Source organism: Lygodium microphyllum, chromosome 14 (assembly GCF_053477565.2).
Source record: "Lygodium microphyllum isolate KBCC chromosome 14, Lygodium_microphyllum_v1.1.10, whole genome shotgun sequence".
NCBI classification, from domain to species: Eukaryota; Viridiplantae; Streptophyta; class Polypodiopsida; order Schizaeales; family Lygodiaceae; genus Lygodium; species Lygodium microphyllum.
Window position 1 is genome coordinate 10,454,388 of NC_141148.1, and position 20,084 is coordinate 10,474,471.

The 20,084-nt window shown below is 42.7% G+C and overlaps 1 protein-coding gene across 1 annotated transcript; it reads left to right on the top strand.

Moving 5' to 3' along the window:
* Positions 1-10,989: 10,989 nt before the first annotated feature.
* On the top strand, positions 10,990-14,392 carry LOC148025317 (Cytidine/deoxycytidylate deaminase family protein). The gene is made up of 6 exons (XM_087692354.1): positions 10,990-11,316; positions 12,307-12,383; positions 12,471-12,539; positions 12,619-12,809; positions 13,773-13,877; positions 13,985-14,392. The coding sequence occupies exons 2-6, from the start codon at positions 12,371-12,373 to the stop codon at positions 14,171-14,173; spliced, it is 567 nt and encodes a 188-aa protein (XP_087548480.1). The 5' UTR covers positions 10,990-11,316; positions 12,307-12,370; the 3' UTR covers positions 14,174-14,392.
* Positions 14,393-20,084: the final 5,692 nt, after the last annotated feature.

Sequence of the window (20,084 nt, forward strand, 5' to 3'; positions counted from 1 at the left end):
ACAGAGAAAGAACTCCACATTGCGAGTCGAGTCGACTCTGGTGATTTCCTCACCGATGTTCTCACATACATCACGCACGTAGGAATTCGACCCTTGGATTTGGACCACCTAGCTCAATTGGAATATAATCCAAATTTCTATACTTGGCTCCTTCAAAAGAACTCCTACCCCAACATGCCGAAAGCCCTTAACCTTTTGACCCTCAATCCCAGGAAGGATTCTTTTCAAGGTGGAAGGGGAGGGGGTATGGTGAAATGAATCAGACAAGAAATGAATCAAAGGGATACATTAAAGTAAAGTTAGTGAAAAGCATAAGCATGTAGTATGAAAAAACGGATGGGGTAGGAAAATGGGCAGGAAAAACTTTGAAGTAAAGGGCAAAAGTCCAAGTCTAAAAAGGAAAATCTACATGGCTTCCTAAGGAATTCATTCAAAAAGCATAGAGTTTTTCTTTTCCCACAATCAGCAAATTGATATGTGGAAAATACTAATGAAAGTTATGATTTATGGCAGGAGCATAAAATGTCGCAGCAAGACCGCGCCCATCAACTCCCGTTCACAGACAAGGAAAGGGAGCAATACTGCATCCATCTAGAGAACCGTGCCTTCAACCAGCTCAAATTCTGAACCATCCACAACATAGAAGTCGTGGTGGCCAAGGAGGAAGCAGCCAGGAGGGTGGTGGAACAATGCAAGTTTGTGAAGTATCTTGAAAAGTTCTCGCAAGAGCCGCACCACCTGAAGTGCGTGGAGTTCCTCAGAACATACAACCCGAATCAAGAATGTGGTATTGTAATAGTGGGCAGAGGAGAAGATGCAAAACAGGTACAGGTCCGGTTAGACCCAGCCTTGGTGGAGAAGGCTTTGGGATTGGTACCAAGAACGGAGAGGAAACAAAAAAGGGATGTTTATGCCATGCTGAAAATGAAGAAGGAAGATGTGCTTCCTAATGACGGCATAAGCATCCAGGATATCCCTGACGCAGAAGCCAGGATGCAGACCAAGCTGATACATGTGCTCTTCTCCAGCCAACGTTACAATTCCTTGATGCATCGAATTAGCATACCGGTGCTGGAGAATGTAGCAGCCCATACCCTAGACGAAGTAGATTGGAATGGGTACGTGCGAAAAACGATTGATCAAGCGGCCAAAGAGTTGGCCCTAGGAAGTGTACCAGCAGGAGGAGAATCTCCAGCCTCTAAAGTTACAGAAAGAAAGAAAGCCTCCTCCAAAGCCTCCTTCATCGGGTATGGAGGTGTCTTGACTGCACTCATCTAGGAGGCAGTGAAGAAAGCACAGGAAACGGAAGAAGGAGAAGGAGAAACACTAGAGAGGTCACCTCCTCACCAAGACAAGGATAGGTCCATCGACAGAACTGAGACAGAAGAAGAAGGGGAGGGACAGACAAGCAAAAAGACAACCAGGAGACCCAAGAAGAAGACAACGCAGAGAAAGAAGAAGGATGACGAAGGCAGAAAGAAGGAGAGACAAGACTTGGAAAGGGCAAAGAAAGAGTCCCTAAAAGAGGCCAAGGAGAGAGAGAGGATGAAGAGACAGGAGAAGGAGAAGGAAAAAGAAGAATTGCAAAAAGCAAAGAAGGCGTCGAAACAAGAAGTAGAGGAGAAGAAAAGGAAGGAAAAAGAAGAAAAAGCGAAGAAGAAGGAAGAGCAGAGAAAAGCGGAGGAGGAAAGGAAAAGAAAGGCGGATGAGGAAGAGGAAGAGCTACGAAGGAAGGAGGAGGAGGACTTGGTGGAAGCCACCCGCCGGTCCATCGAGCAACAGAGTCGAGTAGATGAACTGGGAAACCTAAGCCCGCGTAGAGAAGAGGGGCCATGGTCTAGCACACAGGTGTCGGAGTTTGTGCCACCTTCAATCCCAGAGGGCAAGGGCAAGGCCCCGATTCATCCGATTCCTACCCTCCTTGTGCCTTCCGCTGAACCCATCACCATCACCCCTAGCATCCCGACCAGTGCCGACATGTCAAACTTCATGGCGTGGATGCAGTATTTCATCAACAAAGAGATGGGCCAGGGACAGAGCACAAAAACCACAGCCACGGGACAGAAGAGGCCAGCTACGGATGCGGAATCCAGGCAAGAGCCCAAAAGGCAGAAAGTTGAAGCCTCAACCTCGCCCATCCACACAATGATGACGCCATTGGCTAATTACGATGAATACGTCGCCGAGCTTCTCTTCCAATTGGAGAAAGTTAAGGAGGAATGCAAGATAGCCGTGGCTGAGTTGGCAGCCGAGAAGGAATCAGTGGCCGCCTTCCAACTGGATAAAACGAGAATGATATCCATGCAACAGAGGGAGATCGTAGATCTCAAACAAGAAATGAAGGCCAAGGATGAAAGGGAGGAGCACTGGAGACAGCAACTCGAAAATGAGACATAGGAGCTAGTAAAAATACAAAGAGAGCACAAGCTCCTGATAGTGCAATACCAGGAGCTTGCTGCGAAATCTGCTCAGATTGATGCTCTTGTGGCTGAGCTGAATGCCAGGGACGAAGAGAGAAAACAAGGCATAAAGGAATAGCAAGAGGTGATTGTGCACAATGAAAAGAGGGTGAAGACACTGGCGCGGCGCCTTGCTCTAGTAGAGAAGGAGAAAATCATCGTAGAGAGAAAGGCAGAAGCAGCCCAAGTGGCCTTCAGCACTCAACAGAAAGCCTTCCTCGACACCATCCTGGACGCCACCCACGTAGTGTAAGGAGAGCCATTGGAGGTGACGCAGAGAAAGCTCAGTATGGCACGGAGGGCCTTACAAGCATGGCACGGAGGGCCTTACACGCTGAATTGCAGATGCCACCCTTATCTGCTGCGGAGGTTAGGCTGAGCTTGGATGAGCAATGAAAATACCTATTGCTAGCCGGCCTAACCCCCCAGGAAATCGACGCCCTCGGATTCAAGGAAGAAGCAGCACAGGCAGAACAGCAGGGGGAGGAAGCATAACTGGAAATCGACATGAACCAATTCAGGGAGGATGTAGTCCCACAACCCCCCCTTGCCGTAGTCTCAAGAGCCACCACAAGAGGACCCATCTGCGGAAAGAAAAGCTGCCTCTAGGGAAAGACACAAAAAGCTGGTAGAGGAAGCTAGGAAACAGTTGAGAGCCAAACCAGTCGTACTATCGTGCGCACCTCTCCCACCGCGCCCTAATGATCTTCCCGTAGGATTCCACACAGAACTAGTGTTGTGGGAGATACAGGAACATGGAAAGGATCCATTCACCTTTAATTTCCTCCCACCCAACAGTCTAAGGAGGGTCCTGCCGCTCAAGGTGATGGACGAGGTAATTGTGGTTGGTGGGGCCGGTTGGGGCAAAGATGGCTAGAAGAGCGAGAAAAGACCCCGACCTCTTGGAGCACAGAAGTGGCTGACTACTGGAAAAATAAAGTATTTGAAGTTCCACACACTGTATAGGGCTACAAAAGCCAACCCCTGTGGAGGAGGCGAGTATGCGACATCAGCATGCTCGCTTGGATGGCGTTTTGTAACACCCTGCCATTCGAGCAGAACAACCCTACTTACATGGCATACCCTCGAAGGGTAGGGGTGGATTTTGATGCCACCCTCCACGAGCAGTACGACTTCCCTATTATTTATAACTCCACTGTAGTATCCTTCGAGCATGCCCTTCTCTTTACTGCCGAAAGCCTAGATGTGTCTATGCCGTGCTTTCTTGCGGATTTCTCCTCATGTCCTGACCCCGCTTTTGTAACAGCTTGTAATTATCTTAGGTTACTTAGGCTACTCCTTAAGTAGGACCCGACTCCACAAGAGCGCAGCCTACCTCCCTTATTCTTTGACCCTAACGCTATAGAAAACTACGCCATGGCTCGTCTCATGATGAGGGCTAGTCTCCTTCCCTCTTTTTGCCTAGCCCTCCTAGAAGATATGAATGACAGCCAATTCACTAGGTGCAATCACCCTTTCCTCTCCACCACTTCTCTTCATGTTCGCATGAATCTGAAAGATTACATGCAAAGTCACCAGTTTTTGAGAAAATCTATCTGACCCCCTTCTCCTCCTCATTCTGATGAGGACAATTAGGCCTGGTTATCATTTCAAAAAAAAAAGAGAGAAAAAAGAGAAATGCACCACAGTCACTACACCTAAGGTTTCCTTAGCCCCCTCTCCACTTCACACTTAAGGCACATCAAGGCCAGGACTTTCAGACCTGTCACCCTAAGACTTGCACCGCACCTCCAACAATGCACGAACTGGGTCCTCAAGTGTGGGACATTACCAAGGGCTTGCCCAAGGTTAGACCCATCTCCCAGTTCCACTACCACGGGCACCACGCGCTATACGAATAGTCAGACATGCCCCTTAGGGAGGGCACAACTTTTCTTGCAGGTTATGTTCGATTTTTGAGAACTGGCTACTCCGTTGAAGAGGATCACCCACGACATCCTTTAATGACCAAAACTTTTTCCATGTGCCGATGTCCAGCCATCTGCGTGGTGCTGATGGCTACCATGATTGAACCGAGTCAATATAGATCTGCCATTGGCATAGATCTTGGAACCGAATCTTCCAAAGATGCATGCCCAACGCCTCAAGATCTATGATCGCTTATTGATTCCACAAACCTGAAGAATTTCAATGCAGAGTTGAAGATCTTCAATGCAGTACTGAAGACCTTCAACTCAAAGACAAAGATCTTCAAATCCAAGACACAAATTATGCGAAGACAAACCAGACCTTTGTCAAGACAGAGTTTGGGGGGGCTTCTCCAGAATAAATCCCTCCAATACCATCCTCCTAAGGGATTGCTTATTGCTTCAAGCGTTTATGATGCTCAAGGGACGACCGGCTACATAACGGACGCCACAACTGTGTTGAAGATGCCGAGCATCTTCATGGAGCCTAAAGCACGCCGGAATCTCTCCTGGTCATCGTCATGAAACTCCATCATCTCTCATTCACACAACCATCGAGTAAGTAGTGTCATCCACCTACCAGTTCCACCTAGCAGCAGACCCAACTAGCCACTACTTCCCACCGCAGTGCCATGGGACTGGCACTTGGCTAAGAGGGGGATAATGTTACCGTGTTTCCCGCAACACAGAGGAGCAAAAAATGGAAAAAAGGAAATAGCAAAAAAGGCGCAGGATAAAAGCAGAAAAAGGCGCCTTGATCGGCAACCAGACCCTGAAAAATTTAAATGTTCGAGCACGACCCTCAGAAAGTCTTAGTGTCGCCACGAGACAACAAAAGAGTAAAAGGTGCACCATTAAAATGTGAAAGCGCTCTCGAATCCTTGTAAAAGAGTGCCAGGCTCGCTCCTGTGCAAAGTGTACACATTAGTTAGGAATAGGATAAATTAGAATGGTGGGAAATGGGAAAAAGGGCCTAGGCTACGGTCGGCCATGTAAAAAAGGGAAAAGGAGATGACCGCCCAAAAAGGATTTAGGGTTTTGTATATAAAGTTGAAAAGTGAATGAGAAGCTCATTCTTTGGTGTGTGGCAAAAAGAGTCTTCTTCTTCCTCTCTTCTTCTCTCCTTCTTGCTTGTGTGTGCTCTTGAGAGAGGGAGTGTGAGAGTGTGAGGGAGAGAGTGTGTGTGGGAGTGAGGGATCAACAGGGTGAAGCTCTTCACCATCTCCTCTTCTATTCTTCTCTTCTCTTCTCTTCTCTTGTGCGCGCAACTATGGAGGATGGAGCTTGGAGATGGAGGAGGCTTGAGGATGCTTGAGCTAGCATCAAGAATCGTGGAGCTACCGGAGTGCAAGAGAGAGGAGGGTACTCGATCAAGCATCAAGGTAAGCTCACTACACTCGTAGGATCGACGCCGCGTCGGCTAGGTGAGAGATAGCCATTAGAGCTCGCTTGGAACGCTTGAAACAATAAGCGGTCCGTGGGTCTTGGCGGTTGAGTGAAAGGATATTATCACAACGATATGGATCCATGTTTATACACTAAGAAGGCTCGTGATGGCAACCTTATAGTTTTGATCCTCTATGTGGATGATGTGTTGATTACTTGGAGTGCTCATGATGAGTTGGATGCCTTGAAAGGTCCGCTCAAGAAAAGTTTTGAGATGAAGGACATGGAAGAAGCCTCACATATTCTTAGGATGTGCATTATATGTGATCACTCTAAGGGGCTCCTCTACTTATCATAGAAGGAGTACATCCAAAAGGTCCTTGAGTAGTTTCATCTGTAGGATGTTAAGCTTATTGGCTATCCTTTACCTTCTTACATGAAGGTTAATTAGGTTGATTGTTCGTAATCTGATGAGTAGAAGGCTAAGATGGCCAAGATCCCTTATGCATCTACAATGGGCAGCTTGATGTATGCTATAATAGCCACTCATCCTGACATAGTATTTGCAATGGGAGTTGTGATATACTATATGGCTATACCTGGCAGATGGCATTGGGAGGCTGTCAAGGGTATCAAGAGGCACCTAAAGGGCACAATAGCTATGTGCATTTGTTATGGTGGCTAGGATACAGGAGTCGTGGGATACGTTGACTCTAATTATGCAAGACATGCAGACAGTAAGAAGTCCACCTCTAGCTATGTCTTCACCTTTGTTGGAGGTGTTGTTTCTTGGATGTCTAAATGCATGGCCCTATCTACTACAGAGGCAGAATATGTTGCATCTATCGAGGCTTGTAAGAAGGCTCTCTGGTGGTTAGGTTGTTTCGGTGGTAGACCTTGGCATTACTAGTGTGATCCCTATACACTGCATTCGGATTATATGAGTGCTATTCAGTTGGCCATGAGTCAAGTCTTCTGTGCGAAGATGAAGTACATTGAGGTGTGCTACCACTTTGTACAAGAGGTTGTTGAGGACAAGTCCCTTGAGCTTATCAAGATCTCAACTGACCAAAATCTTGTAGATCTACTCACTAAAAGCCTCTCAACAAAGCGTTTTACCTTCCTTAGGTAGTTGATAGGCATTGGATGAGATGGCGTCTTTCCTCATCTTGTTATACTTATGTACATTTGTACTTTGTCACCTTTTTTTCTTATTCTCTCCCCACTAGGGACACATTCACCTTTAAGTGGGAGGTTGTTGGGGGTAAAAGCGCTTGTGCCTAACTAGCTACCCATGTATTAGTTACATGGACAATACCCACACACTTGTACACTATAGGTGGTAGGCACCTATCACTGTCACTTCATTCTTTATTCTTTTAATGACATTTGAATAAAGGGTAGGCTAGTCACACATTGCGACTGTTGGAGTTTCCATATCTTATATATATATATATACATATATAGATATATATATATACACACACATATATATATATTACTCTTGCTCCTTCCACCATAGCTCTTGCTTCCACTCTGTGCTTCCACTTCAGGGCTCACACCCTTAAGTTGTGAGAGAGAGAGAGAGAGAGAGAGAGCCATGCTACAACAACATCTCACATTTAGTAAAATGATTAGATACAAATGCATAATTAGTCTTTTTGAGAAATTTGGGTAGAAATTACTTGCATTGTTGAGCAAGAAAGGCCAAGAGAAGACCACATTAATAATAAAACATATATTGGAGCTTGAGTCCAAAAGAAAGCATGTTAATCCATACCTAGGCATACACCAACACATGTTGTAGACCATTGAATTGATTAAGTTATCACATATTGCAAAATCACGTCAAATATGCTAGCAATTGCACTCTTCTAATGCTTCCTTATGCATATCAAACCAATGCTTATTGTTGCAATCTCATGTGAATCAAACGGGGAGAGAGAGAGAGAGAGAGAGAGAGAGAGAGAGAGAGAGAGAGAGAGAGAGAGAGAGAGAGAGAGAGAGAGAGAGAGAGAGAGAGAGAGAGAGAGAGAGAGAGAGAGAGAGAGAGAGAGATGCTAAGCATAAGACACAAGAAAAATCTCATCTTAGTTGATATGTATCTCATAGGATGCATTATAAGGTAGTGGCAACAAAAAGTTGTCATTGTTAACTTTCAAGCTCCTAACATTAGAAATACACTTGACTAAATTGTGTATCTTAGCACACATTGATAATGGCAATAAAGATTGTGTTAAACCCTCACAAAGACTAATAATGCCCTCTAGTTGACCACATGTTTGAAACCTCCTCCCACCCAACTCCTATAGGCCACATGACCCACATTCATCCTCTTTAAATCTATCCAAAGCCTTTAACTACCTTGAATCTATTGAATAATCAAACATGACTCATTGTTCATGTATACACACCTACCCCCTACAAAACACAATTCGATGACTTAACTCCCAACCCATGTGCCCATTGAATTGGCCCACCCACCTGTTATGTATTTGCAAGTTGACCTGCTTGCTCATTGTGCACCTGCTTGCATACCCACAAGTCAACCTAGACTTTAAGATTTGGCCCACCCACAAGTTGGCTTGCAAATTGGTCCAACTACCCACAAATCCACCCATTAGCCCACCCTCTCTTCATCCTCTCTCTCTCCCTTAATATGAGGCCTTCCACCCCTCAATGTCTACACCTATCTCTCTCTTTTATCTTATTCTTCATCTTCTTTTCTCTATGCACATGTAGTTGTAGCATCTTCTTCTCCCTCCCTCAGCCACCCACCCACACACACGCACACACACACACACGCACGCACGCACACACGCACACACGCACACACAAATGACATTGATAGTGATGATCTATTGAATGATGCCCATGTGAGTGACGAGGCCCTCTTTGTAGCAACCGATGATATAAATCTCTATATCTCTCTCACATAAAGTTCTCTCTCTCTCTCTCTCTCTCTCTCTCTCTATGGCAGTGCCCTTTGTCTCCTCTCTCTTGCATAACCCGAGCAATGCCTCATACCCATGTGAGTGATGAGGCCCTCTTTGTAGCAATAACTAATGATATAAATCTCTATATCTCTCTATATATATGTATGTATATATATATATATATCATATACATATATATGTGTGTATATATATATGTATCATATACATACATACATATGTATCATATACAAACATATATATAGTATATACATACATATACATACATATATATACATACACACGTATCATATACATACATACATATATATAGCACACGCGTGCATGCGTGCACACACACACACACACACACACACACACACACACACACACACACACACACACACACACACACACACACACACACACACACACACACACACACACACACACACACACACACACACACACACACACACACACACACACACACACACACACACACACACACACACACACACACACACACACACACACACACACACACACACACACACACACACACACACACACATCCTTTCTCTATGGCAGTGCCTCTTGTCTCCTCTTTCTGCTCATCGACTTCTTTGCCTCATTTTGGTTGCTCTTATGCTTCTACACCCAGGCTATTGCTCCAGCCACCATTGCATGCTCCCATCTCGATCCTTCTATTGCTCTTGCTAGCATTATATATATATATATATATATATATCCTTTCTCTCTCTCTATGGCAGTGTCTCTCGTCTCCTCTTTCTGCTCATCGACTTCTTTGCCTAATTTTGGTTGCTCTTATGCTTCTACACCCAGGCTATTGCTCCAGCCACCACTGCATGCTCCCATCTCGATCCTTCTATTGCTCTTGCTAGCATTATATATATATATATATATATATATATATATATATATATATATATATATATATTTCTCTCTCTCTCTATGGCAGTGCCTCTCGTCTCTCTTTCTGGTCATCGACTTCTTTGCCTCATTTTGGTTGCTCTTATGCTTCTATACCCAAGCTATTGCTCCAGCCACCACTGCATGCTCCCATCTCGATCCTTCTATTGCTCTTGCTAGCATTATATATATATATATATCTTTCTCTCTCTCTATGGCAGTGCCTCTCGTCTCCTCTTTCTGCTCATCGACTTCTTTGCCTCATTTTGGTTGCTCTTATGCTTCTATACCCAAGCTATTGCTCCAGCCACCATTGCATGCTCCCATCTCGATCCTTCTATTGCTCTTGCTAGCATAACAAGAACTTTTGGGCTTCTCGCTATTCCACACACACACACACACACACACACACACACACACACACACACACACACACACACACACACACACACACACACACACAGAGAGAGAGAGAGAGAGAGAGAGATTTGCCATGTGGCACTTGTCCTCACCCATCCTTAACTAAAAATGCTTGCATACAAGTTGGACATTTTTTTAGATGTGACAAAGAGAGTTTTAGTATGGCACATCACTTTAGTCATGACCTTCTTAATAAAAAATAAAGAATGTGGATAGGACAATTGCTTGTCTAATGAAAACTCCTTGCCCACGAGGTGATCTAATGAAATGACCTTTCCTACATCATTTTGGATAGTTACCACCATATTTTTGGCAGTTGCAAATTGTTATAAAAGGAACTCTTGTTTAGTAAGGATAAAGAGATTGATTGCCAATTGCGAGTTACTAGATGCGAAAACATGTGCGGATTGGGTTAACAGAGTCCCCCACGTGCATGAACAATGCCTTGGGGAAACAAGTCTTTTTGGTGGTGGTGTGAAATCTAGATCATTCTTTTTGGGATATCCATCCTTTTATCCATGTGAAAAGCGAGCCACAGAATGGGAAAACCAAAAGAACACCCCTTTTTCGTAAAATCCAAAACTAGAGGAAATACGGAATCTATGTATATTTTTAAGCGTATGTATAATGTACCCCTGTCCACGTGATTAGACACATACATATGTGTATGTGGGTGTTAAATTGTACATTACACGAGTGATACAATCAAAATATATAGGTGGGATATAGTTAATAAATGCCGACTAAATATATATAGTCAAACACCCTAAATATATAGCTGCAAACCAATACGAATAAATTTTAACACGTTTGCTGATTTCAACGACAATGATAAATATAATAATATATATTTTTTCTTTTTCTTTTTTCCTCCGACTTTTCTTTTTCTTCTTTTTTGGCCTTTTTCCCCGACTTTGAGTTTTGATGGAGGCAGAGAAACGTACATAAAAGGGCGTTTGGGAGGACGGGTGATCCCGCTGAGAGGCCCTATTTCTCCTCGTATTTTGCACGCAGTTAACTGCATGGAAAACTAATAACAGAAGAAGAGAGATCGAAAGGAAAAAGACGAAGGAGATTCACGAATCAGGAAGAAAGCAAGAATCAGAAGCCAAAAACCCAAATCAAGAAGAGGAGGAGGAGGAGGAGACGAAGAGCAGAAGCTTCAGGAAGCCACAGGCCCAGCAAATTAGTCGGAAGGAGCCAGAAGGAAGAACGTCACAAGGATTGCTCTGGCTGTCTCGGCTGCCGTCGCACAGGGTAATCTCAGCCTCCATGAACGCTTTCCAAACAATGGATTTTTCCCGTTTTCTTTTGCCTTTTCTTCCCCTAGAAAATCAATGAGGATCCGTCGCTAATTGCAACTGCTCATCGTTTCATGATTGTATTCGTTGGTTTCCTCATACCGTAGCGTTTTTGGGCTTCATCGTAATGCTGCCATTTTACCGCCTTCGATGATCTCTCGCGTTTCTGTTGGAGATCTTGAAGTATGTGATGTTTTCCCCTTGTTAGGGTTTTCTTCAATCTACCTGTTTAAGTTTATGTCGTGATTCTGTGACCTGGCTTGGCTGGTCTATTACAATTGCTGTTTTGGATGTCCTTTTTGTCTCATACAATGGGACGAAAGGTCTTGTGGAATTCAGAAAAGAAACATTTTCCATGATCACGTGGATGACCTTTAGTAGGCAGTGTCATATTGAGCAAAATCTCCTTGCCATTTGACAATAATGTGTGCGCTCTCTGAGGGCTGGGAATGGTTAATTTTGGTTGATGCATCTCTATTGCGCTGCAAAGACCCCCTGTGGTTGCGCATGGTTATGTCCCGCTGGGAATCTTCATTGTGTTACAGACACTCCTTGTGTGGTTATGTGTTCTGTCTTGCAAGCATCTTATCTATATGAGCTTCCATTATTGCATACCTGGATGGCATAAAGAGAATTCCATTCAAGCTTGATGACCTAAATTTTAGCGAATTGTAGTACTTCATTCCACCTGTTTAGGGTTTGCCTCTGCACTGGCCCTATTTGGGTTCTTTCTTTTTTTGCATGAGATGAGCTACTGAGATGGTTACATCAACTTTGATTAGTTCTTCTTTCACTAGGGCATGTCTTTACTGTAGCTTTTTGAAAATCTTCATAAAAATGTCTAGAGAGACTTGCTTCTAATAGGGAAGGCAGGTACTCAACCTTGGTTACAGCACAGTAGCTATCTGAGGCCCTGTTTGTTGTGAATTGCTGGCCCCTGAACCAGGTATGCGAGACGTGGAGACTCGTTGGAATCTTACTTGGTAGCACTCTAGCTGTTTTCTATATCAATGGATGAAACTGGTAAGCTTAATGGTTATTTAAGATTCCACTAACCTGTTGTTTGGCAGGCCTGCTGTTCTGATGTAATAAAGGTACTTTGTTTGACAGTGGAGTTGACGGTACTGGAAAATGATAACACTATTTCTGTTGCTTCAACCTTTCCTGGGCATCATGAAGGTACGTCTTACAAATATATTTTACTTTTCCAGTTTGAAAAAATTGAATGATTAATATAGGATATCATTGTGATTCTCAGCTGTCCAGGACAGAGATTACATGTTCTTGTCAAAAGCAGTAGAGGAGGCTTATGAAGGTGTCAATTGTGGACACGGAGGGCCTTTTGGTGCCGTAGTTGTTTTAAATGATGAAGTAGTAGTGAGTTGTCACAATATGGTTTTGGAATACACTGATCCCACAGCCCATGCAGAGGTGACAGCAGTTCGTGAGGTATGCCCTTTTACTCTAGCTGATTGGACAGGCATGTGGATGCTTGCACTACATGCTTACTCATATTTCCATTACATAAACAGTTATATGTGTATCATATATGTACATACTACATATATGTGCTCACATGTGTACATGCACATGCAATATACACTTTCAGCACATAAACATGCATACTTGCACATATACAGTGTACTACTTGTGTTTCCTAGGCTGCAACAAAGGGACAAATTTGATGTTGATTGCTTTGTGGAACATTTAGGTGACATATAATAGCTCATCCAGCTGCTTGTATGTGTTGGCCATTCTGTGCCTACGTGGCCTCTCTGGACTTGCTGTCTGTGCTACATAGGTCTGGAGTCTCCATATAAAGCCTCTGGTGCATGTGACAGTAATCTAGGTGAAATGTGTACTGGATTGCTTATAATTTGATTTAACACCAGCCAATGTCAAGCTTCTGTTGTTTACATTCATTTGCTTTCAGGATATAATATGCAGCTTTCACTCAACAGTTGTTCTAAAGCTGGGAAAATTGATATAGTTTCTCTTATTATAGGAGCTCCCTATGGGCGAGGGTTGTGGGGGAGGTAGTATATAATCATGAAACTACTAATAAGTTTGAATTCCCCAAGGCTGGGAGAACAAAAATGGACTTAATGATCTGTAATATTTGCCAGTCACAGTTGTTTATATTGTAAAATGGGGTTCTAAAAGTAAACAAGGGAATACTGGACTGCAATGAGAGCTATCCTTACACAAGGTATTTCTTAGGGATGGAAACTTTACTTGCCATGCGTATATCCTTTTTATGGCCACGAATGTTTGAAGCTGTTGACTGTTAATACCTGTCCTTTCATTGTATCACCTTCTCGACTTGCTATTTTTGCACTTGATTAGACACTTTGCTACATTTGGCTTCATAAGTATGTTGACAGCAACTTCAACCTCTCCTATCCTGTGCAGGCATGCAAAAAGCTAGGTCGGATCGAACTTTCTGATTGTGAAATGTATTCATCCTGTGAGCCGTGTCCTATGTGCTTTGGTGCAATTCATCTGTCGCGAATTAAGGTATGGGAGTGTAAAATGCCTCAAAAGTTTTATGTGCTAACTAAGCAAAAGTAGAGACGACTGACTGGTATTTCTGATCTGATCTTGCTTGGTATTTTAATGTGCAGAGACTGGTCTATGGTGCCCAAGCTGAAGCAGCAATTGCAATAGGTTTTGATGATTTCATTGCTGATGCTATCAGAGGGACATCTCATTATCAAAAAGCTAACCTAGAGATCAAAAGGGCTGATGGCAATGTTGCAGTCATTGCAGAAAAGGTGTTTAAGGACACCAGAGCAAAGTTTCAAATGTATTGAGTTGAGGATCACTTCTTTTTAATCAGTGGTCCTCAGAGCCTCGACTATCTTGATTGTTTTAAGTTCATTGCTAAAATCCAGTAGAAAGCAGCAATTCTCTTTATGAGATCCATTACAGGAAAGCTTGATTTTTTCCCAATTGACTTGATTGATGTTTATTTAACATGAACTTGTAAATGCTTATTCTTTTTCATGGATGTAATTTAGCCACATGTTTTAGCTGTTGTTTAGTTTGAATTTCTAAGAATTGTTTTGAATGTTTTTCTCATTGTCTTTGAGTGTGTAGGACTTGTATATTGATGAATGAATTGTCCATACATATTTGACGCCTTTGTGTTGCCTGGCATCTGACATGCTAGAGTGACAAATCGCTATTAGGATGGCTTAATCTTCTATAAGCTTTGACTTAGGGTGACAAATTGTTATTTAGATGGCATAACCTTGAGTAAGTTTTGATTTGAGATTCCGATCCATCAGATACTGGCTTAATTACTCTGTAGGGTTGATTTGAAGGCTCCAGATCAATAGATGCATGCCTGATCAGGTTCGACTTTATAGTCATCCTTAGGGCTTGGGTTTAAGTTTAAAGTCAACAGATGAATGCCCTTTTAATAAAGAGAGCGAACAGTTTAGGAAGTTGTTATCTGTAATGGTAGAATGTCTTCTTGTAAGATGCTTTGTGCTAAAAACTAAAACAGTGTATTGTTGCTTCAACCTGTTCAATTTTATAATTAGTTTGAAGATGACGAGAATATCAACATATATATACCCCTAATTGAGAAAACTTAAATCACTGTGCTAGCATTATTTCAATATATTCAACCTAATCTTAGTATGGGGATAAGGGGTGTAATTATATGCGAGATAATTCTCATGAACATGAGCCCATGCTCATGATCTAGTCTTGAAGTTGCTCCTCTTTTCTGGGATATGCATGTTTGTAGGCCTGTCAAAGGTACCATGCCGTAGTGTTTTATCTTTTTTGTTAGAGCATGTCCAACTGATGAAGGTGGATCAGCCCATTCAATGTATTTCAAACATTGCTGCCCAGTCTGATAACTTATGCACAGTGAAGTTACGTGCCCCCTCCCCACCCTTCTTGAAGATCTTAAACTGCAGGCTACTGGTGTACACATCGAAACACTTGGTCAATATAAAAAAGTTGTGTTTGGCCTAGTGGTTAAGCCAATTGCCTTTTGCAGCACTATCAATTGTAACTAAATTGCAGCATCTCATCTGGGACATCAGACCTCATTTAATGCAATATTTTCTTCTTCAAAAATGGCTCTCCAACCAGTGCAAAGAGAAGCGCGGATAAGGGTCTAGTCGCATTGGGGGAGGGGGGTGTACTCCCCTTCCCTTGCAACATAGCATGGAACTCCTCCCCTTGCAATGCGACATGGAAGTGACGAGGGTTAACTAAACAAAACCTTATTCGGTAAGGTCAGGGCTTTTAGAGAGCATGCTCTAACTTTGAGTTCTAAGTTCATCAAAAGTGACTCTTTAACTAAGGCAAAGAGAAGTGCGGATAAGGACCCAAAGCTTATTCGATAAGGGTGAGGAGTCTTAACTAAACCAAAGCTTATCCGGTAAGGTTAGGGCTTTTAAAGGGGGGGGGGGAGGGGGTGGGAGGGGTACTCCCCTCCATAATCCCCCTCCCCCCTTGTAAGGGCTTTGTAGCTATACCATGGTGTTGTTGCTAGAAACACCTATATAGGGAGTAGTAGTGATTGAGCCTTACTTGGTTTCCACTCTATGTGATTTCCTATACCTAGTGGTGAACTCTCATTTGTGCAACATCATGAGGGTGAACTCCTAGGATATGCCTACATTGTATCGTTTTTTTTATAGAATAATACAAGAGCATACCTTGCTCTCACATATCCCATTATCTTTTTGTACAGTGTTGAATGAGTGATTGAGTGTAGATGCATTACACTTGGTATCAGAGTAACTCTTGCTTGGAGTTGAGTGCTCATGGAAGCAGGAAAGAAGATCTAGTGTCCATAAATTGTGTCCTAAGAATTCATGTTGTGATGCCCCATATTGTGGCATGCCACATTGCGATGCCCTATGGCACGATGATCTTAGTATGAGTTAGCATATGAAAATGTGGCGCGGCTTTTCCACGATACAACAACCACTCAAAGGCGAAATGCGGCTTTCTTGTCTTGGAGCCAAGGTGTAATTTTCCACAATAATATGAAGGACAACTCGAAGAGTGGACCCATCCCACTTGTGGTGGTTGAAGAGAGAAAGAAGGGTTGAGGTTAAGAATGGAGAGAAGCCCAAGAAAAGAAAGTACGTAGTGAGAGGGCATGTCGGGCTTATTAGATTCAATTTGGAAAAGCATGCCAAAAAAGGAGGAAGTGGAGGAAAATAGAAGAAAAGTTGAAGAAGAGCAAGGGTACAAGGAGTGGATGAAACACCAACAGGAGGAGACAAGATGCAAATTATAAGAGGAGATAAATAGATTAGTAGATACGCTAGCTATGGAGGAAGCATTTGGGAAGTCTTAAGAGAAGACAAAGAAGGAGGAATTTGAAGTAGGAGATAAGAAGAATGACAAGAAACAAGGCAACAAGGATAAAAGAGGAGAGTGAGAGTTTAGAAGATGACTATGGCAAGTTCAAGATGCCCCGACCCATCAAGTACAAGGGAGAGAGAGAGGGGCTGATTTTGAAGAAGTGGATTGTAGAGGTAAATATATACTTGAAGTTTGCTAGGTTCATTGAAGAGATGAAGGGAGAAGTGACTGCCATTTATATTGAAGAGGATATTGCTCTAGTAGGTACCTACTAGAGCAAGAGCAAGGATGCATCCTCTTCTCATGGGAGGAACTACACAAGGAGCTCAAGGATTCCTTTATCTCGAAGATGGAAAAATTCAAAGTCAAGGACGAGTAGAGAAACCTCAAGCAAGTACAAGGGAAGGTGAATGAATGTATTAGCAAATATACAGGCAATTGATGTTTCAACTTCCAAACGTGGGCACAAATACAAAATTGCATGGATTCCTATTCGACATGAGAAAACAAAACCCCCAAGAGCCCCCATCTTGGAGATTAGAAGTTAGATCTTAGGAGTAAACCCCAGTCACTTAACTGTCTGCCTTGGTACCAAGGGGAATGTTTGAAAGGTGGGGGAATAATCACTATAGACAAACTCTAAGCACATCTTACGGGTCAACAAGGTCAAATATATAATCATGGAGACCTTAAACCTCAACCGCAGGGGTTAGTATTTCAAGTGTGATGGACCACACCACCAAAATAGATGTCCCATGGAAGAATGACTTCAACAAGTGAATTTAGGGTAATAACCACAAGCGTTTATCAAGGAGAAGAGCCATAACTCCCGTGCATTCAGGAGGTCCCTAATGGAAGTGAAAGAGCCTAGATCAACCAAAAGTGGGGATAGTTAGTGCATGCACCCAATGCATGGCGGCATGAGTACCAATAGTGCACCACCTATACCTGAAGGGAAGAGTTAGTGAAAGTAACCAAGCAATCATGGTGGATATAGGAGCGATCCACAATTTTATCACACCGAAGTGTGTAGCAAAGCATAGGCTAAAATTATCTAAGGCCCAATAAGGATTAATAGAATAAGTGGAATTTGGGAAATGGAAGGCTAGTCTCAATTTTCTAGTAATATCTATGAATGACTTTGAGGCCATTTTTGGCCTAGAGTTCTATGACAAGTATGTGATTGCAATGTTCGTCAAGGGAGTCAATGAGATGCTACTAGATATGGGTGCACGAGTGCGATGCGAAGCGATGCAACTCTCGGGTAGAATGCCAATCAAACAACTGATCATGGAGAACAAACTAGGAGTCTCTTGCCAAGATGCAAAGTCAGGAGCTAGCAAATCAGAAGCTCCAACTCAACGAAGCCATAGCTAGTCATAAACATTAGGCCTTGCATCATGACCTACAGTGTAAAACAGGTGGAGAAATCAATGAAGTAGGGAGACATGGTGTACTTATGCTTGATCACACCTGTAAAGAAGAAGGCAACTAATGGTCCCAAACTGCAAGTTGGTAACAAAGAAGTGAAAGAAATAATTGAGGAGTATGCAGATGTGATGCTCGTAGAGCTACCCAAAAGCTTACCCCCCAAAAGAGATATAGATTACAAGATTAAGTTAACCCTAGGGACAGTTCCACCAACTAGGGGCCCATACTAAGTGAATCACATTGAACTGATGGAGTTGAAGAAGCAACTACATAGATTGAAAGAGTAAGGCTTTATCTAGCCAAGCAACTTTCCATTTGGAGTTTGAGTGTTGTTTGTCACTCAAGAAGAAGGATAACAGACTTGGATTGTGTGTGGACTATAGGGCACTTAACATGATCACCATCAATAACAAATATCCAATACCCTTAGTTGAGGATTTGTTAAATAGACTCTATGGAGTGAAATATTTAGGCATATAGATTTTAGGTTAGAGGCTACCACCAAATCTACATAATTGAAAAAGGTATCCCAAAGATGGCTTTTCGTACTGGATATGGAAGCTTTGAGTGGCTAGTCCTAGGATTTGGACTTAGTAATGGGCCGAAAACTTTTTGTGGGTTAATGGATGGAGTATTTAGGCTAGAGATTGATGCATTTACCATTATTTACATAGATGATCTCTTAGTCTATAGTAAAAATGTAGAGGAGCATAAGGAACATTAATTTAAGGCTAAAGTCTTGCATCAAGGGATTGTTAATGCAAGTTGGACACCCCATAGCCTATGAATCCAAGAAATTTATAGACACAGAAAGTAGGTGGAGTACCCATGAGAAGGAGATGCTAGCAATAACCCATTGCCTTAGAAAGTGAAAGCACTATGTATAAGACAAGCACATAGTCATCTTCACATACAACATCTCACTCAAATCCTTCTCGTCCTAGCCCAAGTTGTTTGCCAAATAAGCTAGATGGCTAGATTTCTTGGTAGAATTCAGCATGAAATGAAACATAAGCTAGGTTCCACAAACAAGATAATAGATGCCTTAAGTTCAAAAGTAGATTTGAAAGCAATGAGTGTAGCCAATAACAATTTCCTAGCATTAGCAAAAGAGGCCCTAGGCATGATCAGGAAACATTGAAACAAGGGTTCCTTTTTGCGGGAAAGAGATTGTTGTACATCCAATAGTATGGTGTTAAAGAAGATCAACATGAGGTGCATGCTAGGAAATTGGGGAAACACAAATGTCAAAGCAAGACACTAGAGGCCTTAAGGGAAACAATTCTTCTATCCAAACATGGAGGATGTCATAAACTATGTTAAGACATGTCCCACTTGCTAGCTGGTGAAAGCCCCACGTGCCAAATCGACTGGCTTACTTCAACCAATGCCAGTGCCATGCTAGCCATGGGACATCATTAGCATGGATTTCATTGTCGAACTTTGAGAGTCCCATGGCTATACCATCATCTTTGTAGGAGTGGACTATTTTTTCAAGTAAGCACACTTCATACCCACCAAGCCACCATTGAATGCCAAGGAGGTATCCCACCTCTTCTTTACTCATGTCTTTAAGTTACAAGGGCTACCATTAGCTATTTTATTATATTGAGATGGTTGCTTCATAAGCGGCATGTGGAAGGAACTCTTCAAGATTCTAGAAACACAACTTCAATTTTCCTCATCCTTTCACCTGGAGACAGATGGGCAAATAAAACAAGTGAACCAAGGTATTGAAGACTATCTTAGAAGGTATGCCTAGGTGGACCAAAAAGATTGGGCCTTGTACCATGATGTGCTTGAGTTTCACTATAACAACTCAATTTATTCAGTAAACTCCCTTTGAGTTAGCCACAGGAAAAAAAGTCATCACACCATTGGCCTTAGCCTTAGGAGCTACCCAAGTAGAAGATCAAGATGCAAAAAACTTCTCAAGGAAATGGAGAAAGAGAA

Coding starts and splice junctions, on each gene's coding strand:
- LOC148025317 (XM_087692354.1), top strand. Junction 12,810..13,772: donor AGGTGACAGCAGTTCGTGAG/GTATGCCCTTTT, acceptor TATCCTGTGCAG/GCATGCAAAAAGCTAGGTCG. Junction 13,878..13,984: donor TTCATCTGTCGCGAATTAAG/GTATGGGAGTGT, acceptor TTTAATGTGCAG/AGACTGGTCTATGGTGCCCA.